General features: G+C 37.3%; 1 protein-coding gene across 1 annotated transcript in view; it reads right to left on the bottom strand.

Moving 5' to 3' along the window:
• Positions 1 to 11,022, bottom strand: part of LOC117316150 (zinc transporter 2-like) — a 56,661-nt gene extending 45,639 nt beyond the window's left edge. The window contains exon 1 of the mRNA XM_033870659.1: positions 10,867 to 11,022. Within this exon, the coding sequence (XP_033726550.1) occupies positions 10,867 to 11,021 (155 nt within the window). The 5' untranslated portion in view covers position 11,022. The remainder of the gene's footprint in view (positions 1 to 10,866) is intronic.
• Positions 11,023 to 19,435: the final 8,413 nt, after the last annotated feature.

Here is a 19,435-nt window from a genome sequence, read left to right as displayed (position 1 = left end):
CTGGAAAAGGGATTCTTGCATTGCAATCATGAAAATCGTATCAAGCATATGCAACTACTAACGAGTCATACCAGTGATCATAGAGTTCACATTAAATGCTGCTTTTATTGTCTCAGAAACAATCAATGAATCAAAAGACCTAAAGAAACCACTGATAATGATGCCATTAGACGCTCAAAAAGCCTTTGACGTAGTTTGGTTAGACTCGCTCTTTGTGAAATTAAACAACTATCAAATCAACGGTCAGCTGCTCGCTGCAATTATGAACTTTTATGATAATGCAACCTGCTCGGTTAAATTCGACAACCACGTATCCAAACCATTTGACATACAGCAAGGAGTCCGACAAGGTGGAGTAACCTCTGCAACCCTATACAAAGTATTCAATAACCAGCTACTAGAGTCCTTTGGTTTGGTTTGGTTTGTTTTTGTTTAACGTCCTATTAACAGCCAGGGTCATTTAAGGACGAGCCAGGTTTTGGAGGTGGAGGAAAGCCAGAGTACCCGGAGAAAAACCACCGGCCTACGGTCAGTACCTGGCAACTGCCCCACGTAGGTTTTGAACTCGCAACCCAGTGGTGGAGGGCTAGTGTTAAAGTGTCGGTACACCTTAACCACTCGGCCACCGCGGCCCCTAGAGTCCTTCTCCAGTAATAACCTTGGCGCAAAAATAGGGCATATTCAGTGTGCTGCACCAACATTTGCAGATGACACAATACTATTGAGTCACTCTCCATCAGAAGCCCAGACAATGCTCAACGTAGTAGATGATTACACGACAGAAAATAGATATAAGATCAACCTCCAGAAAAGTGGTGTAGTCCCAATAGGCCACCCCGTAGACGAAATACAGCTCAATATGTACTGTGAACCGCTCAACATCCAAGAATCAATATCACATCTCTGAATTACTAGAAACTCCACAAACAAGAACCGTACTGATGAACATATCTCAAATGCACGTCGATCAACATATGCTCTCCTTGGTGCGGGTATGCATGGAAAGAATGGGTTATGTCCAAAAGTAACAATTAGAATGTGGAATGTCTACACCATACCAAAACTTATATATGGCATGGAAGTACTTCATATTGCAAGAACTGAGATAAATAAGCTAGAGCTCTATCAAAAATCTGTCCTACGTGCACTACTAATTAACCCTGCCAGACAACACTGCTGAGGAGGCACTCTATATACTTTCTGGCTGTCGTCCTATTCAAGCCACCTTAGACATCAAACGCCTAATCCTATTTCATCAACTTATCTTAGACAAAACCTCACTGGAGTCTCAAATCATCGAAAGACAGATAGCAATAAAAAAAGAGAAAAGCAGCAGTTGGACTATCCTTATAAAAGAAATACTGAAGAAGTATAACATCTGCACCATCTATGATGCTTTTCACCACTACATGTCAAAAAACGCCTGCTAGTTCATGACACCATCAACACATGGTGGAAAAATACCATCACCGATTCAGCATTAAGAAAATCATCCCTTAAGTACCTACACAGCACTGATTGGTCATTTGGAATGATCCACCCACTAATAACTGCACCTAAATCGACAGTCAGTGAAGGGAAAAAAGTCATCATTTAAACTAGACTACTAACCGGAACATACAGACTGCAGACAACTAAAGACATTTTTAATCAACATGGAATCAACTCAACCTGTCCACTATGCGGTAAACAGCCTGAAACTAGACAGCACTTTATCGCAGAATGCGAACAACCAATGTCAATTAGGAGCAAGTACAAAGACAAAATAGAGCACATTTTAAACATCAAAATAAACAACGCTGAAGACTTCACATGGCTGATAATCAACCATAGACTATGGCTAAAGAACAGGAAAATATGTGTCAAGAGCCTAGAAGACCATGAACTGTGTGAAACAAGCTTGAACTTTGTACACGCACTGCACATGAACAGGATGTTGATCACTGAGCATGGTATTCCGGACAGAAAAGCAACTAATCACTAAATCTACCTTCCTATAGAAGTTTTTAATCAATAATTTTTTAGAGGGAACACTAGTAATAGGGTCAAACCACAACGAAATTACTCCAAAGAGCAGAAGAGCCCTACGGAGGTGAGCCGATCTTCAACGGCTGGAAAATACAACAGAACAGAACAGAACAGAATGGCTGCCGCCTGTGTTGGCATGCTGCAAACTAGGCCTGCTTATGATCTCATTCTTGTTATGTACATACTTAGAAGTTATCAAAAACATATGTTACATTTATTTGTTGGGATGGGAATCTTCTATAGCTTACTTATTTCAATTATTTAAATGTTATTGCTTAGAACAAAGTGCAGATTGGCCACTACAGGTAGGTACGGTGGATACTTCACCTGTGCCCCAATTTGGCAATCGGCAGCGACAGTTGGATTAGTCACAGTTGAGTGGCTCTTTTAATTGGCTCCTAGGGGTATTCTACTAATTAGTGTCACTGACCATAGCAAATATACCCTTTGTTGAGCCTGGGTATTGGACAACACATAGACTAATTACAGTGGTGGTCAAAATGTGAAGCGTCAGAGGATCACGTGATATGGTGGACAGGTAAAGTCGCACAGGTATGGAGCTCCACTGAAATTCTGTCCATTACGCCTTATCTCAAGACTTTTTTTGGCTGATTGCTATGATATTTAGGATGGTAAGGAAATTCAGTGATGTATGAACTGTCCTTTAGACGATAACATACCATTCTATGGGTAAAAACAGTTGAAAACGTAAACAACGTAATTCCGGTGTTCAGCCACCCGTGACCGTGACCAAAGTGAGTATGTCAAACGTACCCGGTGCCACGTATTCAACGAGTAGTGCTATGGCTAATGCACACAATGTACTTTATAATCTGTGTTATCAGCCCAGCTACCCAAATACTACCAGTATGACACCTTCATTGCCTCCCACACTCCCACAGCAAAATATGTCTGGAAACTACGCTCCAATCCAAACCGGGAATGTGACTCTGTCTCCACAACCGGTACCCTCATCTCCCGTCCCACCACACTACAGCCCCCCACCTGCCCCGAACTCAGACCCTGCAATAGCCGATATTTACAACCGACTCACCAAACTTGAACTTTTACCCAAAATATATGATAGACTGAACTCAATTGAGAATAGATTTGCGCAGGTTGACAAATCAATAAATGAAATCAGGAGTGAATTAAAGGAACACAGGGAGAAGTTGACTGGAATTGACTTTCACCAAACACTTGTCGAGGAGAGAGTGAGTCACATAGAGCAAATTCGCAATGATCAAGTGTGGGAGTGTCAGGAGATGAGCAAATCCTAGCTCTCCAGTGTAGATCCTAGCTCTCCAGTGTAGATCCTAGCTCTCCAGTGTAGATCCTAGCTCTGCAGTGTAGATCCTAGCTCTGCAGTGTAGATCCTAGCTCTCCAGTGTAGATCCTAGCTCTCCAGTGTAGATCCTAGCTCTCCCGTGTAGATCCTAGCTCTCCAGTGTAGATCCTAGCTCTCCAGTGTAGATCCTAGCTCTCCAGTGTATATCCTAGCTCTCCAGTGTAGATCCTAGCTCTCCAGTGTAGATCCTAGCTCTCCAGTGTAGATCCTAGCTCTCCAGTGTAGATCCTAGCTCTCCAGTGTAGATCCATGAAGGATAATTTGTTATTCGGGGTTTACCGGAGCAGCCAGGGGAGGAAAACACGGAGGGGGTTGTAAAAAACTTTATCCAGAGTCAGCTAGGGATCGAGTCTGATATGAAATTCAGTGTTGTACACAGGTTACGGCCCAGATCCGACGGGAAACCGAGAACGATTGTAGCCAAATTCGAGAGCAGAAAAGACCGTGAGATAGTTATGAAGTCGGCCCCAGATAAACTAAGGGGCAAAAATGAGTTCACCGTCAATGAACAGTTTCCCGCCGAGATTAACGAGAGGGGTAGAGAGCTCATTCCGATCATGAAGGAAGCGAAACGCCATGGAAAAAGGGCTTCGTTGAGAGTGGATAAGTTATATATCGACGGGCAACTCTACACTCAAACGTTACATCCCCAATCGCAGTCACAGCAGCGTCGGCCGCCATCCCAGCATCGTTTTCCATCTCATCATCAGGACCAAACGCGCAATACCGTTCCGCCGGGAGCAACAGGCCATCGTTACTAGGGACGCGTCACAAGAGGTCCTGGTGTAAGTCACCATGGTAACCATGGTGATGTGTATTCTGACTTAAGACTCACTTGTCTGAATGTTTTTGGTATGAAATCAAAGTTGCTTCTGCCTGAGTTTAATGATATAATTACAGCTCATGATATTCTTGTATTTGTCTAAAACTAAAACTGATAATTTTGATATTCTTGAAATGCCTGAAAACTACACATATTTCATGAAAAACAGATATGATTTTAAGAAGAAATCTGGTGGAATTATAATTGTTTACAAAAACAAGAGGCCCAGAGGGCCTGTATCGCTCACCTGGATTTCACGAGATATGAAACAAGAATGATGATTAAATAAATTTGTCACTGGTATTGCTATGTCAATATATCATATGCATTTTATATGGGAACGTGAGGTTTTTATGCCAAAAACTACATTAATTCATGAAATGAAATTGACTTTTGGCGCAACCTAATAGGGAATCTGCTACCACACAAATGTGAGTTATATCCATTGCTTTGTTTCAGAAAAGAAGTTGTTTAAACCAATTGACCCCTTTTGACCCTGCCCTCTGCACCCCTGGGGGGTCAGTTCCTTCCTTTATAAAATTTTGAATCCTTACCAAAAAGGATGCTACCAGTCAAACATGAGCAGTTTATGAGAAGTTGATCATATCAATTTAGCCAAATTGACCCCTTTTAGCCCCACCCCTCAGTCCCCTGGTGGGGTCAACCCTAAGATTTGTACAATTTTGAATCCGCACCCCATGACCATGCTACCACACAAATGTGAGTGATATCCATTGCTTAGTTTCAGAGAAGAAGTAGTTTATATCAATTTAACCAAATTGACCCCTTTTGGCCCCGCCTCTCAGCCCCGAGGGAGGTCGGTTCAACTATTTGTACAATTTTGAATCCCGATCCCAAAGGGATGCCCACAGTCAAATATGAGCAATATCTTTTGCTTGGTTTCAGAGAAGAAGTTGTTTATATTAATATAGCCAAATTAACCCCTTTTGGCCCCGCCCCACAAGACCCATGGTGGGTCAGCCCCATCAATTGTACAATTTTGAATCCCCACCCAATAGTGAAGTTACTAGGCAAATATGAGCAATATCCTTTGCTCGGTTTCAGAAAAGAAGTTGTTTATATGAATATAGCCCAATTGACCACATTTGGCCCCACCGCTCAGGCCCCTGGGGTGTCAGCCCCACCATTTGTACAATTTTGAATCACCACCCCATAGTGATGCTACCAGGCAAATATGAGCGATATCTATTGATCGGATTTAGATAATAAGTTGTTTATATCAATAAAGCTATATTGACCCATTTTGGCCCCACCCCTCAGGCCCCTGGGGGGTCAGCCCCACCATTTGTATAATTTTGAATCCCCACTCAATAGTGAAGTTACTAGGCAAATATGAGCAATATCCTTTGCTCGGTTTCAGAGAAGAAGTTGTTTATATAAATATAGCCCAATTGACCACATTTGGCCCCACCCCTCAGGCCCCTGGGGGGTCAGCCCCACCATTTGTACAATTTTGAATCCCCACCCCATAGTGATGTTACCAGGCAAATATGAGCGATATCCATTGATCGGATTTAGATAATAAGTTGTTTATATCAATATAGCCCAATTGACCACATTTGGCCCCGCCCCTCAGGCCCCTGGGGGGTCAGCCCCATCATTTGTACAATTTTGAATCACCACCCCATAGTGATGCTACCAGGCAAATATGAGCGATATCCATTGCTTGGTTTTAGAGAAGAAGTTGTTAATATCAATATAGCTATATTGACCCATTTTGGCCCCGCCCCTCAGGCCCCTGGGGGGTCAGCCCCACCATTTGTACAATTTTGAATCCCCATCCCATAGGACTAGTGATGCTACCAGGCAAATAGGAGCAATATCAATTGCTTGGTTTCAGAGAAGAAGTCGTTTATATTAATAGAGCCAAATTGACCCCTTTTGGCCCCGCCCCTCAGACCCCTGGGGGGTCAGCCCCACCATTTGTACAATTTTTAGTTGCCACCCCATAGGGATGCTTCTGACCAAATTTGGTCGAATTCTGATTAGTAGTATAGTTATGAAGAAGAAGTCAATTGTTGACAGACGGACGGACGACGGACGACGGACGCAACAGTATGGCATAAGCTCACCTTGGTCCTTCGGACCAGGTGAGCTAAAAAACTAAAACAATTTTTGAAGTTCTACTCTACAGACTCTGAATGCGTTCAATGGGTCAAATTATCTGAAAAAGTAACAAATACTGAGGGCGACTTACTTTTAGGCTGTACTTATATACCACCCGAAAACTCTCGGTACTCGTCTCCAGATTAATGAGATTGAAAATGAGTTACACGAACTTCAAGATATTAATGTAAGTAACACTATACTGGTTGGTGATTTCAATGCCAAAACTGGACAACGTCCAGACTATGAAATACCTGACGACGACTTTGTAGATATTATAGATATAGATAATAGTGATGAGTTACATTATTATCTTCATGATTATGAAACTTTATCTGTCTTTAATATTCCACTGCAACAACATAGCCAGTGCTCATCCAGACTAAATACCTATGGATTTAAACTACTTGACCTGTGTAAGAATAACAATTTGTATATTGTAGATGGTCGGTAAAGATAAACACCTCGGTAAGAAAACCTGTGGTGACGTCAGTGTTGTTGACTACCTAATCGTATCGTCAGGGACATTCCCCTATATAAATGATATTGAAGTTGCTGAATTTGATCCGACAATATCCGATGTGCATTGTATGTTACGTTTTACACTCAGTGGGCTTTTGATGACTCTGATAATATGTTTATTGGTCAAGGTCAAGGCTAAGGCCAAGGTCAAGGTCAAAATCGATACAGAACATGGAAGAATGATAAGAAAAATGAATTTATTCATCATGTACAAAATTGTTCTGTCGATAAAGTAAATCATATAAACGATGCACTTAATGTTTTGTCTGATAAAACTTCGGTCAGTAAGTCTGAAGTAAATGATATGATATTTCCAAGTTGTTCCGAAGCTCGGCTTCCGATACTTTCGGATTAAAACAAAACAATAGAACATGCAATACATACAAAGATCCTAAGAATAAACCATGGTTTACAGCTGACTGTCAAAGAAAAAGGCGTGCATTTTTTAATGCAAAACATAAATATGAAAATCAGAAAACGAATAATAACCGAGTAAACATGAACAAAACGTCTAGAGATTATAAAAAAGTCCTTAAAAAGAGCTATAACTCATATAGACATAACATTGAAAATAAGATACGAACCACGTCAAAAACAAATCCCAAAGAGTTTTGGAATATTTTAAATTCATTCAACAAATCTAATTATGATAACAATGATGCTGATATATCCTTAGATCAGTTTTATGAATATTTTAAGAAATTAAATAGTTCTGATGAAGATGAGGATGATGATGTATTCATTATTCCAGATATGAACGTAAATATGTTTGACTTTATACTAAATAGTGATGTAACCCAAAATGAAGTTAGACAGGCTATAGTTAACCTTCGTAATAATAAAGCGCCTGGTATTGATAATATATTAAATGAGTATATAAAAAGTACACAGTCTATACTACTTCACATATATGTGAAACTTTTTAATATTATACTGAACTCTGGCTGTGTACCAGAAGCATGGACAATTGGCGTGATAAAACCTATATACAAAAAGAAGGGTGATGCTAAAAATCTTGATAACTATAGAGCTATTACACTAGTCTCATGTCTTGGCAAAGTATTTACTTCTATTTTAAACTCTAGACTAAACAGACTTTCAGAAGAAATCGATCTAATTTCTAATGTTCAAGCTGGATTTAGGAAAGGCTACTCTACAACTGAAAATATATTTATCCTTCATGCCTTGATATCTATATACTTTTCAAAGAATAAAAAACTGTTTTGTTCATTTATTGATTTTAGGAAGGCGTTTGATACTGTTTGGAGGGTATACGTAGGTTTATGGAAGAAATTACTAAAGAATAATATTACAGGAAAAATATTTAAAGTTATGATTAATTTATATGCAAATACTAAATCTTGCGTAAAAACTAGAAATGGTATGACCAATTTTTTCATGTGTTATGTCGGAGTAAAACAAGGCGAAAATTTCTCCCCATTTTTGTTTTCAATATATTTAAATGATTAAGAAGAATTTTTCATGCAAAATAATGTTGACCAACTCAATCATATTGATTATTTATTTCAAGAGCGCATGGGTGTATTTGTTAAATTGTTTATCTTACTCTATGCAGATGACACGGTTGTTATGTCAGAAACAGCTGAAGGTCTAAAGAATGCTTTCCATGAATTTGAAACTTACTGTACTATATGGGAACTTAAAGTTAATCTCAATAAAACCAAAGTGGTTATCTTTGAAAAAAGAAAAAGTAATGCACAAAATATTCGTTTTACTCTTTTTGGTGATCAGAGCTTGATACACAGGATAGTCACTCTTTTCTAGGATTGTTATTTCATTATAACAGCAACTTCTGTAAAGCAAGAAAAAACTCGTTGAACAGGCTCAAAAAGCAATGTATGCATTATATAAGAAAATTAGAAATATCATTTTATCAATTGACCTTCAATTAAAATTGTTTGATGTATTAATATCCCCTATCCTTTTGTACTCCTCTGAAATATGGGGATTTGAAAATACCAATATGATTGAGAAATTACATGTACAGTTTTGTAAAAAAGTTTTAAACATACGTAGATCTACACCAAATATGATGATTTATGGGGAAACCGGCAGGTATCCTCTAAATATTGAAATTAAATCAAGGATGCTAATGTTTTGGTATAAACTGATTACAAGTGAAAATAAATTGTCTAGTTTAATGTACAAGCTTATGCTTAATTTACACGAGATGATTTTGTTGATTTTAAATGGATTTCCCATATCAAGAATCTACTCAATTACACGGGACTAAGTTATGTATGGTTACAGCAAAAAACTTGCACTGTGAATAAAAATTACCTTAGAGTAAACTTTAAAGCTATTTTACATGACCAGTTTATACAACAATGGTATAACGACATTGAAAGTTCCAAACATATATTATATTTAAAAATCAATTTCAGTTTGAAAAATACTTAATTAGGCTCAAACCAAAAGATAGAGTAACTATATGTAAACTAGGAACCAGTAATACATCTCTGCCCATAGAGACTTGGCGATGGACTAGAATCCTACGTGAAAACAGAATCTGTTCGCTATGTTTAAATGGAATTGGAAACGAATATCATTATCTGTTTACATGTTTAAATACTTATGTCAGTCAAATTCGTAGAAAATATATACCTATTTATTATACCTCAAACCCATCGGTTCACAAAATGAAAGGATTGATATCAATATGCAACATCAAAATATTATCAAATCTGTCCCTGTTTATACAACTACTAGAAAGGCATTTAAAAAATAATATATGAATTTACACATCATATTGTAAACTTTTTTATGCATATACTATTGATCATTTTTGCTAAATATAACATTATTGTAGTGTATATGATGGTTTGATTGTTATATCATGATTGAAGGTATCTGCATGTTAGTTGAATTTGTATGTTAAAATATATGATAGCACTAAGATGGAATTGTAATATTGTGGTAGTAAATGGTATGTTGTATATGATAGTGTACGAATTATTGGCTATGAATAGTGAAATGTCGCGTCTATCGTTGTACGAGGAGTTGAGGAGTGTAGAAGATGAATAGTGAAATGTCGCGTCTATCGTTGTACGAGGAGTTGAGGAGTGTAGAAGATGAATAGTGAAATGTCTCGTCTATCGTTGTACGAGGAGTTGAGGAGTGTAGAAGATGAATAGTGAAATGTCGCGTCTATCGTTGTACGAGGAGTTGAGGAGTGTAGAAGATGAATATGTGTGCTTTACTGTCAATCATATCATTGTATTATTGCATTTCTTATCGACCTCTTGTCGCGCACAATATAAAGTGCGCCTGAGTGAAATGAATTGAATTGAATTGATTGACGCACGGCATGCAAAAGTCGTGCGTCAAATTAAATTTTGCTGCGTCATTGACCCGAGGTCTCGGGTTAATGGATGCCCTGAGTAAACCGTTAATTAAAAACTGAATATGTCTTCCACTCTCGCCAGCCGCCCTTTTGTGATCGAACTACACCTGATGGAGGCTTGATTTTTAAGAACTTAGTACAGAACTGAAGATCTAGCCTGGTGTAAAATGTTGCATTACATATGATCATATAGGGACGAATTCTAAAGGTAAGTGGATCTAATTTACATCATTGTTAATAATAAAAAAATAAGGACACGTTGCAGTTTAGATGTTAAAATGTAGATTGTAGCTCTATAAAAAGTACATGTTTAGTGAAATGTGATTAGCATGAGTGGCCTATTGTCAATCGTGTAACTGTAAGGCTTCTTATATAGTACTTAGTACATAGTCCGAATTTTCTGACGATCTTACTACGTAGATACGTCAGAACTTCTTACATACAGAAAATGAGCAATTTTTCCGACCTACCCTCAGGTCGGCGTTTGAACAACATTTACTCCATTTCCCCTCAATCTGACACATACAAGGTATACATCAATTAAAAGGTAAGATAAAGGCAGCTTGAAAGGCGATATTAACATCAGAACCCTTCGGATTACTTATAGTACTTAGTAACGTTACTGCTCGATAGCTAGGCCTTTTGCCTCATTACCTTGTATCGCCCTGTCCTCCATCAATATAGCTTTGCACTTCACTTTCGGTTAGACTAAGACTACACCGTGAGCGGGTGCGTACCGACCGTACTGCCCCGGGGGTAACAATTTCTGTCCGGGGGACGAGTAGCGGTGCATCCTCTGAATCAGCCATCACGCTAGTGTTTACCTTACATTGCGCATGCTCGTTTTACCGGATGTTGATAAGCACAACACAAGGTTAGGATGTTTGCGATGTAGGATGCGATTGAGATAAGGACATTGTAAACATTTGACCATCTCCAAGTTACACTGATCCTACAGTGACTTATGTATAAACAGTCCGTTCGTGGAGATCCCCTGAACGAAAATATTTGTATGAATAAAAACAGGAATGGGCTATCTACATCAGTAAAAACCAAACTGAAAGTAAACAAATCGAAAGTAAACCAGGAACGTATTAATTAGAATATATGTGCTGGTAGAATGTATAACTATTGAAGATATATACAAGTTTTAAAACCATGAATTGTCTACCAAAATACTGACGGAATACCACTGTCGCTACTATCAGTAGCATACATACCAAATATACTGCTCACGTAGCTATGTACCTGATAATGGGTTATTCTCCCAAAACATGGCAGTTTGAGAAATTTTGTCCCAGCTTTCGTATGAAAGCATTTTTTTCGAAAATGATACTGAATTTCAGTGTGTGCAATTACTTATCATTCTCACTCTGACGAAAGTGACGCAATACATATAGTAATAAAATTAATTTGACAAAATGAAACAAAATTACACTCCTGGATTAGTATAATGTTTTGTTGTTTGTAATTAATGTAATTAAGCACGTCAAAATATTGATGTGAATACTTATATGAAAAAGGGAGAAACTCGGTCTTACGGTTAATGTTTCATAGCGTCAAAGGCTGAATTTTGTCACTTATGATTGAAGCGTGATACATTCCAATTCTTTATTAATCTTGAGAATTACATCTCATCGACATAATATAATTACAAGAATACAAAAATAGTACAAGTCAGCTCGGGTAGAGCAATGCACATATGACATTATAGCATGCACATGTTTATATATATTGTAATATACTGTAATATATGTGTGTGTGACTCAATAAGGAAATGAATAGTATGGATCAAACTACTAGTTACTAGAAGCCATCAGAGTAGAACGTAGTAGCGATGCTTGGTATAAAAACTTGCCCAGATTACTTAATTCTTTAACATTACCCGTTGCTAGTAAATTGATTAATTTATAGACAGAGGGATTAACCCGATAATGAAGCTTTATATATTTTATTCTGAGACCGTTAAAGGAGGGACATTTTAAAATGAAATGGTATTCATCTTCTATGTCATTTCTACAGAGGACAAAATCTTAAATTGTGAGGAATTTTTCTATGTCGTCCAGTTTCAATTAACAGGTTATGTGAGACAAACGTATTTTGACAATTGCCTTTTTATATTTAACAGGAAAAGGCTTGCTTAAGTAAGGTTGCAGACATACATAGTCAATAATATGTTTATACAATGTGCATTTGGACGAGGTTAAAAAGAAAGACTCACAATCTTGCTTAAAAATGTCTAATAGCCGTTGTTTTACTAAGGCCAAAAATGTTCTAGTATTAAAATTACCCTGCGAGTACTGCCAGTACTCGGCCAAACCAATGGCACATAGTTCCTGTTTAACTGAAGCTACCCAATTTTTACAATGTGGATTTGATTCACAGCCTAGATAACATGCACTTAATATACAGTTATTGGACCTCAACAATTTACACCAGTACTTGAAGATTCGTATTATACGCAAAATGAGAAGAGGAAATCTACCAAGTTCAGAATAGATCATTGCGTTTGCTGTAGATTTACGAACTCCTAAAATATTTTTACAAAAGTCTAAGTGAATTTGTTCGATATCAGGCGCTTTGTGAAAACCCCACACCTCGCACGCATAGTTGGCTACACTGCCAACGTACGTGTCAAAAAGAGACAGCAAGGTACAGAAATTTAATAACATTGAATTACATGATCTTTTAAGAGAAAAAAAGTGCTTTCCTACACTGTGAAGCTAACTGTTTCTGTGTTACATTGAAATTTCCACTGTAGTTAAGTTCAACACCTAAATACGAAAAAGAATTTACGCACTCAAGTTTGGCACCATCATACTGCCATGTTTCGTTTTCCTGTAATACAGAAGATTTTCTGAAAACAACTATTTTAGTGTTTTTTTTTAACATTTACTTGAAGCGACCACCTTCTAGTGTATAGCAACAATTCATCTAACATGCGTTGGAGACCTTCTACACTTTCAGAAAGGAGCACCATGTCGTCGGCGTACATTAGTAAAAAGAGCGATAACTCTTGTAACCCTAAATACAAGTTCATTAAGTTTTTGACGCCAAACAAACTAGCGATGATGTATCAATCTAATTAAAATTAGTCTTGCTCCTTTACGATACACTGCAATGCAATGTATTGCAGTGTCTTAGAGGAATGGAAATTATAAGTCTGATCTTAATTAGATTGGATGACGTATGTAAGTGGCAGCCATATTTTCGACACGCTAAGGCTGTTATAGATTTTATAGATAGAAGACTACTGTAACCATTCGGCTAACCTCGACCGATTCCGGTACCCTTCATCTATAGATGGAGTTACGGAATCGGCCGAGATGTGACGAGTGTACTGTAACGTCAATCTCGGGGTTTCCGGCAACACTCGGAAATTTCCCCGAGATGTTGCGATTGCTGCATCATAAGTACTGTCTCGACACTTTGTACCTTTATTACCTATCCGTAACGTTCATCAGTTAAATTTTAGAATAGCCACGGTATGATGGCATCATCAATATCATATCTTCGAATTATTTTTAATTTTGAAAACAGTAATGCATAATTTCTCCCACATGTTCTGTATATGTATATAAATGAATCATAAGTTCAAAATTGTCTGTACCGTCACATTCCATACGGTAACAAACTCTGATATAATTTACCGTCACGGTATATACCAGGGTGTGACGGCACGGAACTTTGTTATAGATGCAAATTGAGACTTCGTTTCAGTAATTGGGGGAAAAAAAACCTACTGTAACGGGACTTCAACTATTTCGCGGATATTTATTTTCGCGTATCTTAATCGTTTGAAAAATACCCGAAAATTAATCGCACGTACAAATGAATTGTTTATTAAAATCATTATTTCGTATGCATTAGAAAAGACATTAAAAACATTTACAGGTATTCACCAAATGGAACAGAACATTCTTAAGCAAAAATCATTTTGGAAACGGAAAAAAGGCGGAAGAGAGTTAAAAAAGAAAGATTAAACAGACGTAACTCTCTCTCTCTCTCTCTCTCTCTCTCTCTCTCTCTCTCTCTCTCTCTCTCAAGAGAAATCGGAAAAGGGGAAACAAGTTATATCTGATATGGTTCAATTTTGAAGAATTACAGACTTTTGAAGTATACTCAGACTGACCTCGGAATTTCGCGATCGCGTCTTCGATCGAACAATTGCCGTTCACGCCCGACTTCATACGAACATGCAAAAAAAGAAAGAAAAAACTAGTGTCAGTGTTGAATTGAAGTAGCAGATTCAGGCCTTTCTTGAAGAAGACTGTAACAGTACGCTTATGCCGGGATTGAAGAAACAGAAACGTCTTTTGTGTGACAATTTGATTAATTTGCACAAGAAATTTCTAACAGAGCATCCATTAATGGTGATTTCCTATCAAACATTCTGCAGGATGAGACCCTTTTGGGTTACCGTGCAGCATTGTTCAGGAAGGGACACGTGTTCCTGTAAAATTCACAAAAATATGAAGTTTGTGGTAGCGGGATTGGTGGATTGCAAAGTTCTGGATACAAGTAATCTGAATGAGGTATGTATGTTGTAATGTAAATACCAAAGCATGTTTGCATGGGGAGTGTAGAGAATGTTCAGTCAGTCGCTTGCCGTTCCCAAAGGATTCTGGTATAAATGAGAACATGCAAGTGTGGGTGCACAAGTGCGTCAATTCAACTGAAGAGAGAGATATTGAAAAATCCAATGGCGATGTCCAGAAAATTCATCAAAGTTCAGGTAACCGTAAAAACGAAGGACCAAATGCTTCTTCATCAGTTACTAGATGAGGCATCTCAAAGTTTGAATGGTAAGTTCTGTAGACATGTGTACAATATTAACCATCGATACCATGTACTTAAGAACCTTAAGGATGACACGTGTGAAAACGAAACCATCATTCATATAGATTTCTCTGAAAATTATGCATTCAAGCTTGCTTAGGAAGTTCATTCAATGGTTTTGGGAGCATCACGACATCAAGCATCACTTCCTACAGATGTGTATTATACTTAAGCAAGAACCCGCACATTTTGAGCTGTTTCAAAAAGTAATCGGCACGATCCCGCCGTCATCAGGGTACATGAAGAAGCTTAAGGGCTCCAATCCGCATGTTGACACGATTCATGTTGTCAGTGATGGACCAACTTCTCAATATCGATATAGAAAAAAAAATCATTTGTTGATTTAAGTAAGCCAGCTGGAACTTTTCAGAATGAGGTCACGGTAAAGGTGCCCCTGACGACTTCGGCGCAGCCGTTAAGTGTTCTACTGATAAACTGGTAAGTTATGGTACAGATATCACTGACGCAGATGTTATTTTTAAAGAACTATTGAAGCTTGACCTTGCAGTGAAATTGTACCTAATCCCCGGAGATGCGATACATGAATGCCACGGTGTGCGCACGATGTTTTTGGAACGTTGTGCGATCACACAACTGTAATAATAGCAAGAACAAAGAATCATAACAACTTTGTATTTTTTCTGTCAAGAATATGGCCCTCATACGTACATGTAGCTCATGTGCTATATGCGAGCTCTTCGACCATAAAAAGGTGTCTTATTTATTGTTCATTTATGCTGAGAACTTTCCGTATGATATATATATATCTACTCTCCGTAAACACCACACACACTATCTATTTTATTTTCTTGATCCATCTTCTTTTTCACTCCCATATGTTATCTCCAGTATTGTTTACATTCCTCCTTTTACAAACTATTCTCTCCCAACTCTGTACATTGCCCGAACCCTTCCCCTGCATTCTCCTCCCATGCCCTATCTCTTTAGCCCAATGCCCTGCCTTTTTGTCCGGCGTGCCCTTGACTAAGTATATTCTCATGACACCTCTTCGGATACAAGCTTATCTCTTTGCTCTGTCTTGGATTAAATAATGCCTTTTGATGTATCTCTCTATCGTTAAATAGATAAATATCTGTCAGATCCAATGAACCACCTTGGCTATCAAATGAAATTAAGATATGTATTCTTAAACGTTAACGTGGTCATAACAACGCCAAACGTTACCATACAAATGCTCACTACCATTTTTAAAGACTCTGGTATGTCTCTGCCAGGGGACAGAACCCAAAGCCTTCCTCACTTGGGCGAACGGCCAAAAGTGAGGCATTGTCAAGGGAGACATTAGGAAGAAGAAAGTTGTTAAGAAAGAAGAGAAAAGATAAGATCATGCAATGGGGGCAGCAGGTACAATTCTCACGCCCTACCTGCAGGGGAACGAGGAGCTGTCCGTTGATAAATATGTTGCACTCACTTAATGTTTGCAATCTTTTATTTTTAACCTTAAACGATTTAACTGAGGTCTTTCTTTCAGCCAACCTTATTCTATTCCAGTTATTTTCTATTCTCATCGGCACGGGCTTTCACATCCATCCAACCCATTCACTCATACACCCGCCCTCTCATTCATCAACACCCCAACCTCGTCGTAATCTCACATTCCTTCCCCACCATACACAACCTCTCAAACTGCGTTTAAAATATTTCGAAGCGTTCCAAACCTATATCATGTCTAAAGTTTAAGTATTTCATGGATGAATGTGTGTAAAAGTGTGCTGATGAATGGATGTGTGCATAGGTGTGCTGATGAATGAATGTGTATATAGATGAGCTGATGAATGAATGTGTGTATATGTGTGTTCATGAATGAATGTGTGTTAAGGTGTGCTGGTGAATGAATGTGTATATAGATGAGCTGATGAATGAATGTGTGTATATGTGTGTTCATGAATGAATGTGTGTTAAGGTGTGCTGGTGAATGAATGTGTATATAGCTGTGTCGATGAATGAATGTGTGTATATATAGGTGTGCTGATAAATGAATGTGTATATGTGTGCTGAAAACTGAATGTGCACTCGTGAAAATATCGATATTCTGACATACTCGTGAAATATATAAATTGTATGTTATATTAAACAGGAAACCATTCAATATCCTCTATATATTCTCGACAGTAAAAAATCATATTAAACTAAGTAAATGTTTTAGTTAATGTTTTGTACCTTTTAATTAATATATCAAATGTATTATTACATAGATTATACGTAGCTCTATAAGGTAACTTTACCGGCATCACAGACGTCAATTTAACTATTAATTCTATTCACCAAATGTACAGATGTCAAATGATGTAACATGTTATATTATTATTTCATTTCATATTGATGTAATGTGTTCCAGTTCCGAAAATTTATATTTACATTTACCATGGGAAATGAATTGATATAATCTCTAAGCTTGTTTTACCATGCCATACAAAATATTAGTATGTGTATTTTGAGCATTTACTAGATATTGTGTCAGCTCGTCTCGAATGTGATGTTAGCCTTACGTTACTACAGTACCTCGTCTAGCTTGGATACGGACGTATTTACGTACCTCACTATCGTTATCCTAGACTACACTTGTCATTATCGGCATGTTTTACCCTGTTGTACATTGTATCGGCCTCTGGTATAATTTACAAAATTACGTATATGAGGACTGGAATCTTGATTGTTGTACATTGTATCGGCCTCTGGTATAATTTACAAAATTACGTATATGAGGACTGGAATCTTGATTGTTGTACATTGTATCGGCCTCTGGTATAATTTACAAAATTACGTATATGAGGACTGGAATCTTGATTGTTGTACATTGTATCGGCCTCTGGTATAATTTACAAAATTACGTATATGAGGACTGGAATCTTGATTGGACAAACCAGCCTTTCAATGTACTAGAAATAAGTTTTAGTATCAACCTGGTGGCAATGCCTGACCTAAACTTTGTACAGAGCCAAACTTAATGAAATTAATAATTCTCTAAAACACTGGCATAAAAGAAGAATAAGTGTATTAGGTAAACTTACTGTGATAAAGTCACTTATCATTCCCAAACTAACACATTTATTTGCAAGCATTCCAAAACCTGACGATAATTTTTTGAAAGAATTGGAAAATATTAGCTTTCAATTTGTATGGAATTCTAGAGATAGAGTTGCCAGGAGTCAAATTGTACAGGACTACAAAGATGGTGGATGTAGAATGACACATTTTTCTTCATTTATAAAATCCTTGAAATTAACTTGGATACGTAGAAATGTCAACTCGGATGCCAGAAGAAAAACATTGCTGTTAGATGTATGTGGCTCAAATATTAACAAGTTGTTAGTGTTGGGAGACAAATATTATATAAACCTTTCACGGAAATACAAAAATCCATTCTGGAAAGAAATATTTTCAACCTATGTGGAGTATATTAGAAACATTGAGATTAAGCCACATGACCTAATGAAAATGCCAATCTGGTATAATACCATTATCAAAGTGAATACTACTCCAGTAAGTTTGATAAAGGAGTAAGATATCTGTCGGACTTGATTTGTAAAAATAACTGTGTTTATACGATTTTCCCCACCTCATACACTCTTTTACGGGCTGAGACAAGCTATTAGAAATATATGGTCTGAGTTTAGTCAAAACCACTCCATAGCCGACTTTGTACATCCTTTTATTCTAATTTATTTGGAAGCTATTATAAAAAAAAAACCAAGAAAGGCTGTAGAGATATGTACGACATTTTTATTTCTAGACTCGGTTTAATACAAAGTACATTGAAAAATGGTCCAATATATTAGAAACTAGTGAAATTGAACTAAAAATAACAGTGTTTAAAACAACGAATGATGTCTCGTTGAGATGGCTCCAATACAGGCTTATACATAGAATATTGGCAACAAATGACCACCTTACTGTGATAAATATATATGATGATCCATCTTGTTCATTTTGTAAAGAAGAAGTTTAAACACTTTTACATATGTTTTATGAATGTGAACACGTTGAGAGGCTGCGTATATTACTTGAAAATTGGATATTTGAAAACACTTCTATATATTTAAATCTGTCAAAAAACAAATATTGTTTGGAAAAATAGGTAAACAATATGACATACATAACCTGATTATACTCATTGTTAAACAATATATCTATAAACAGCGTGTTAAAGGGGAACAACTCATTTTTGAAAGTGTAAAGAGAATACTATTACAATATGGGAAAATATACATCAACCATAAATGGTAGGTTCACTTTATTCACTCACAAATGGAGGCTTTTTCGTAACATTTTTGATCAAAAGACAGAAAGAATTGATTCATGCATTTTGTCATCACCTCTGTCATATATTTTATACGATATGCTGCCTTCTATGAAAGTTTTT

The sequence above is a fragment of the Pecten maximus genome, chromosome 18 (genome assembly GCF_902652985.1).
Source record: "Pecten maximus chromosome 18, xPecMax1.1, whole genome shotgun sequence".
Taxonomy (NCBI): Eukaryota; Metazoa; Mollusca; class Bivalvia; order Pectinida; family Pectinidae; genus Pecten; species Pecten maximus.
Note: the sequence above shows the minus strand (reverse complement) of the source record. Positions and strands in the feature narration are given on the sequence as shown.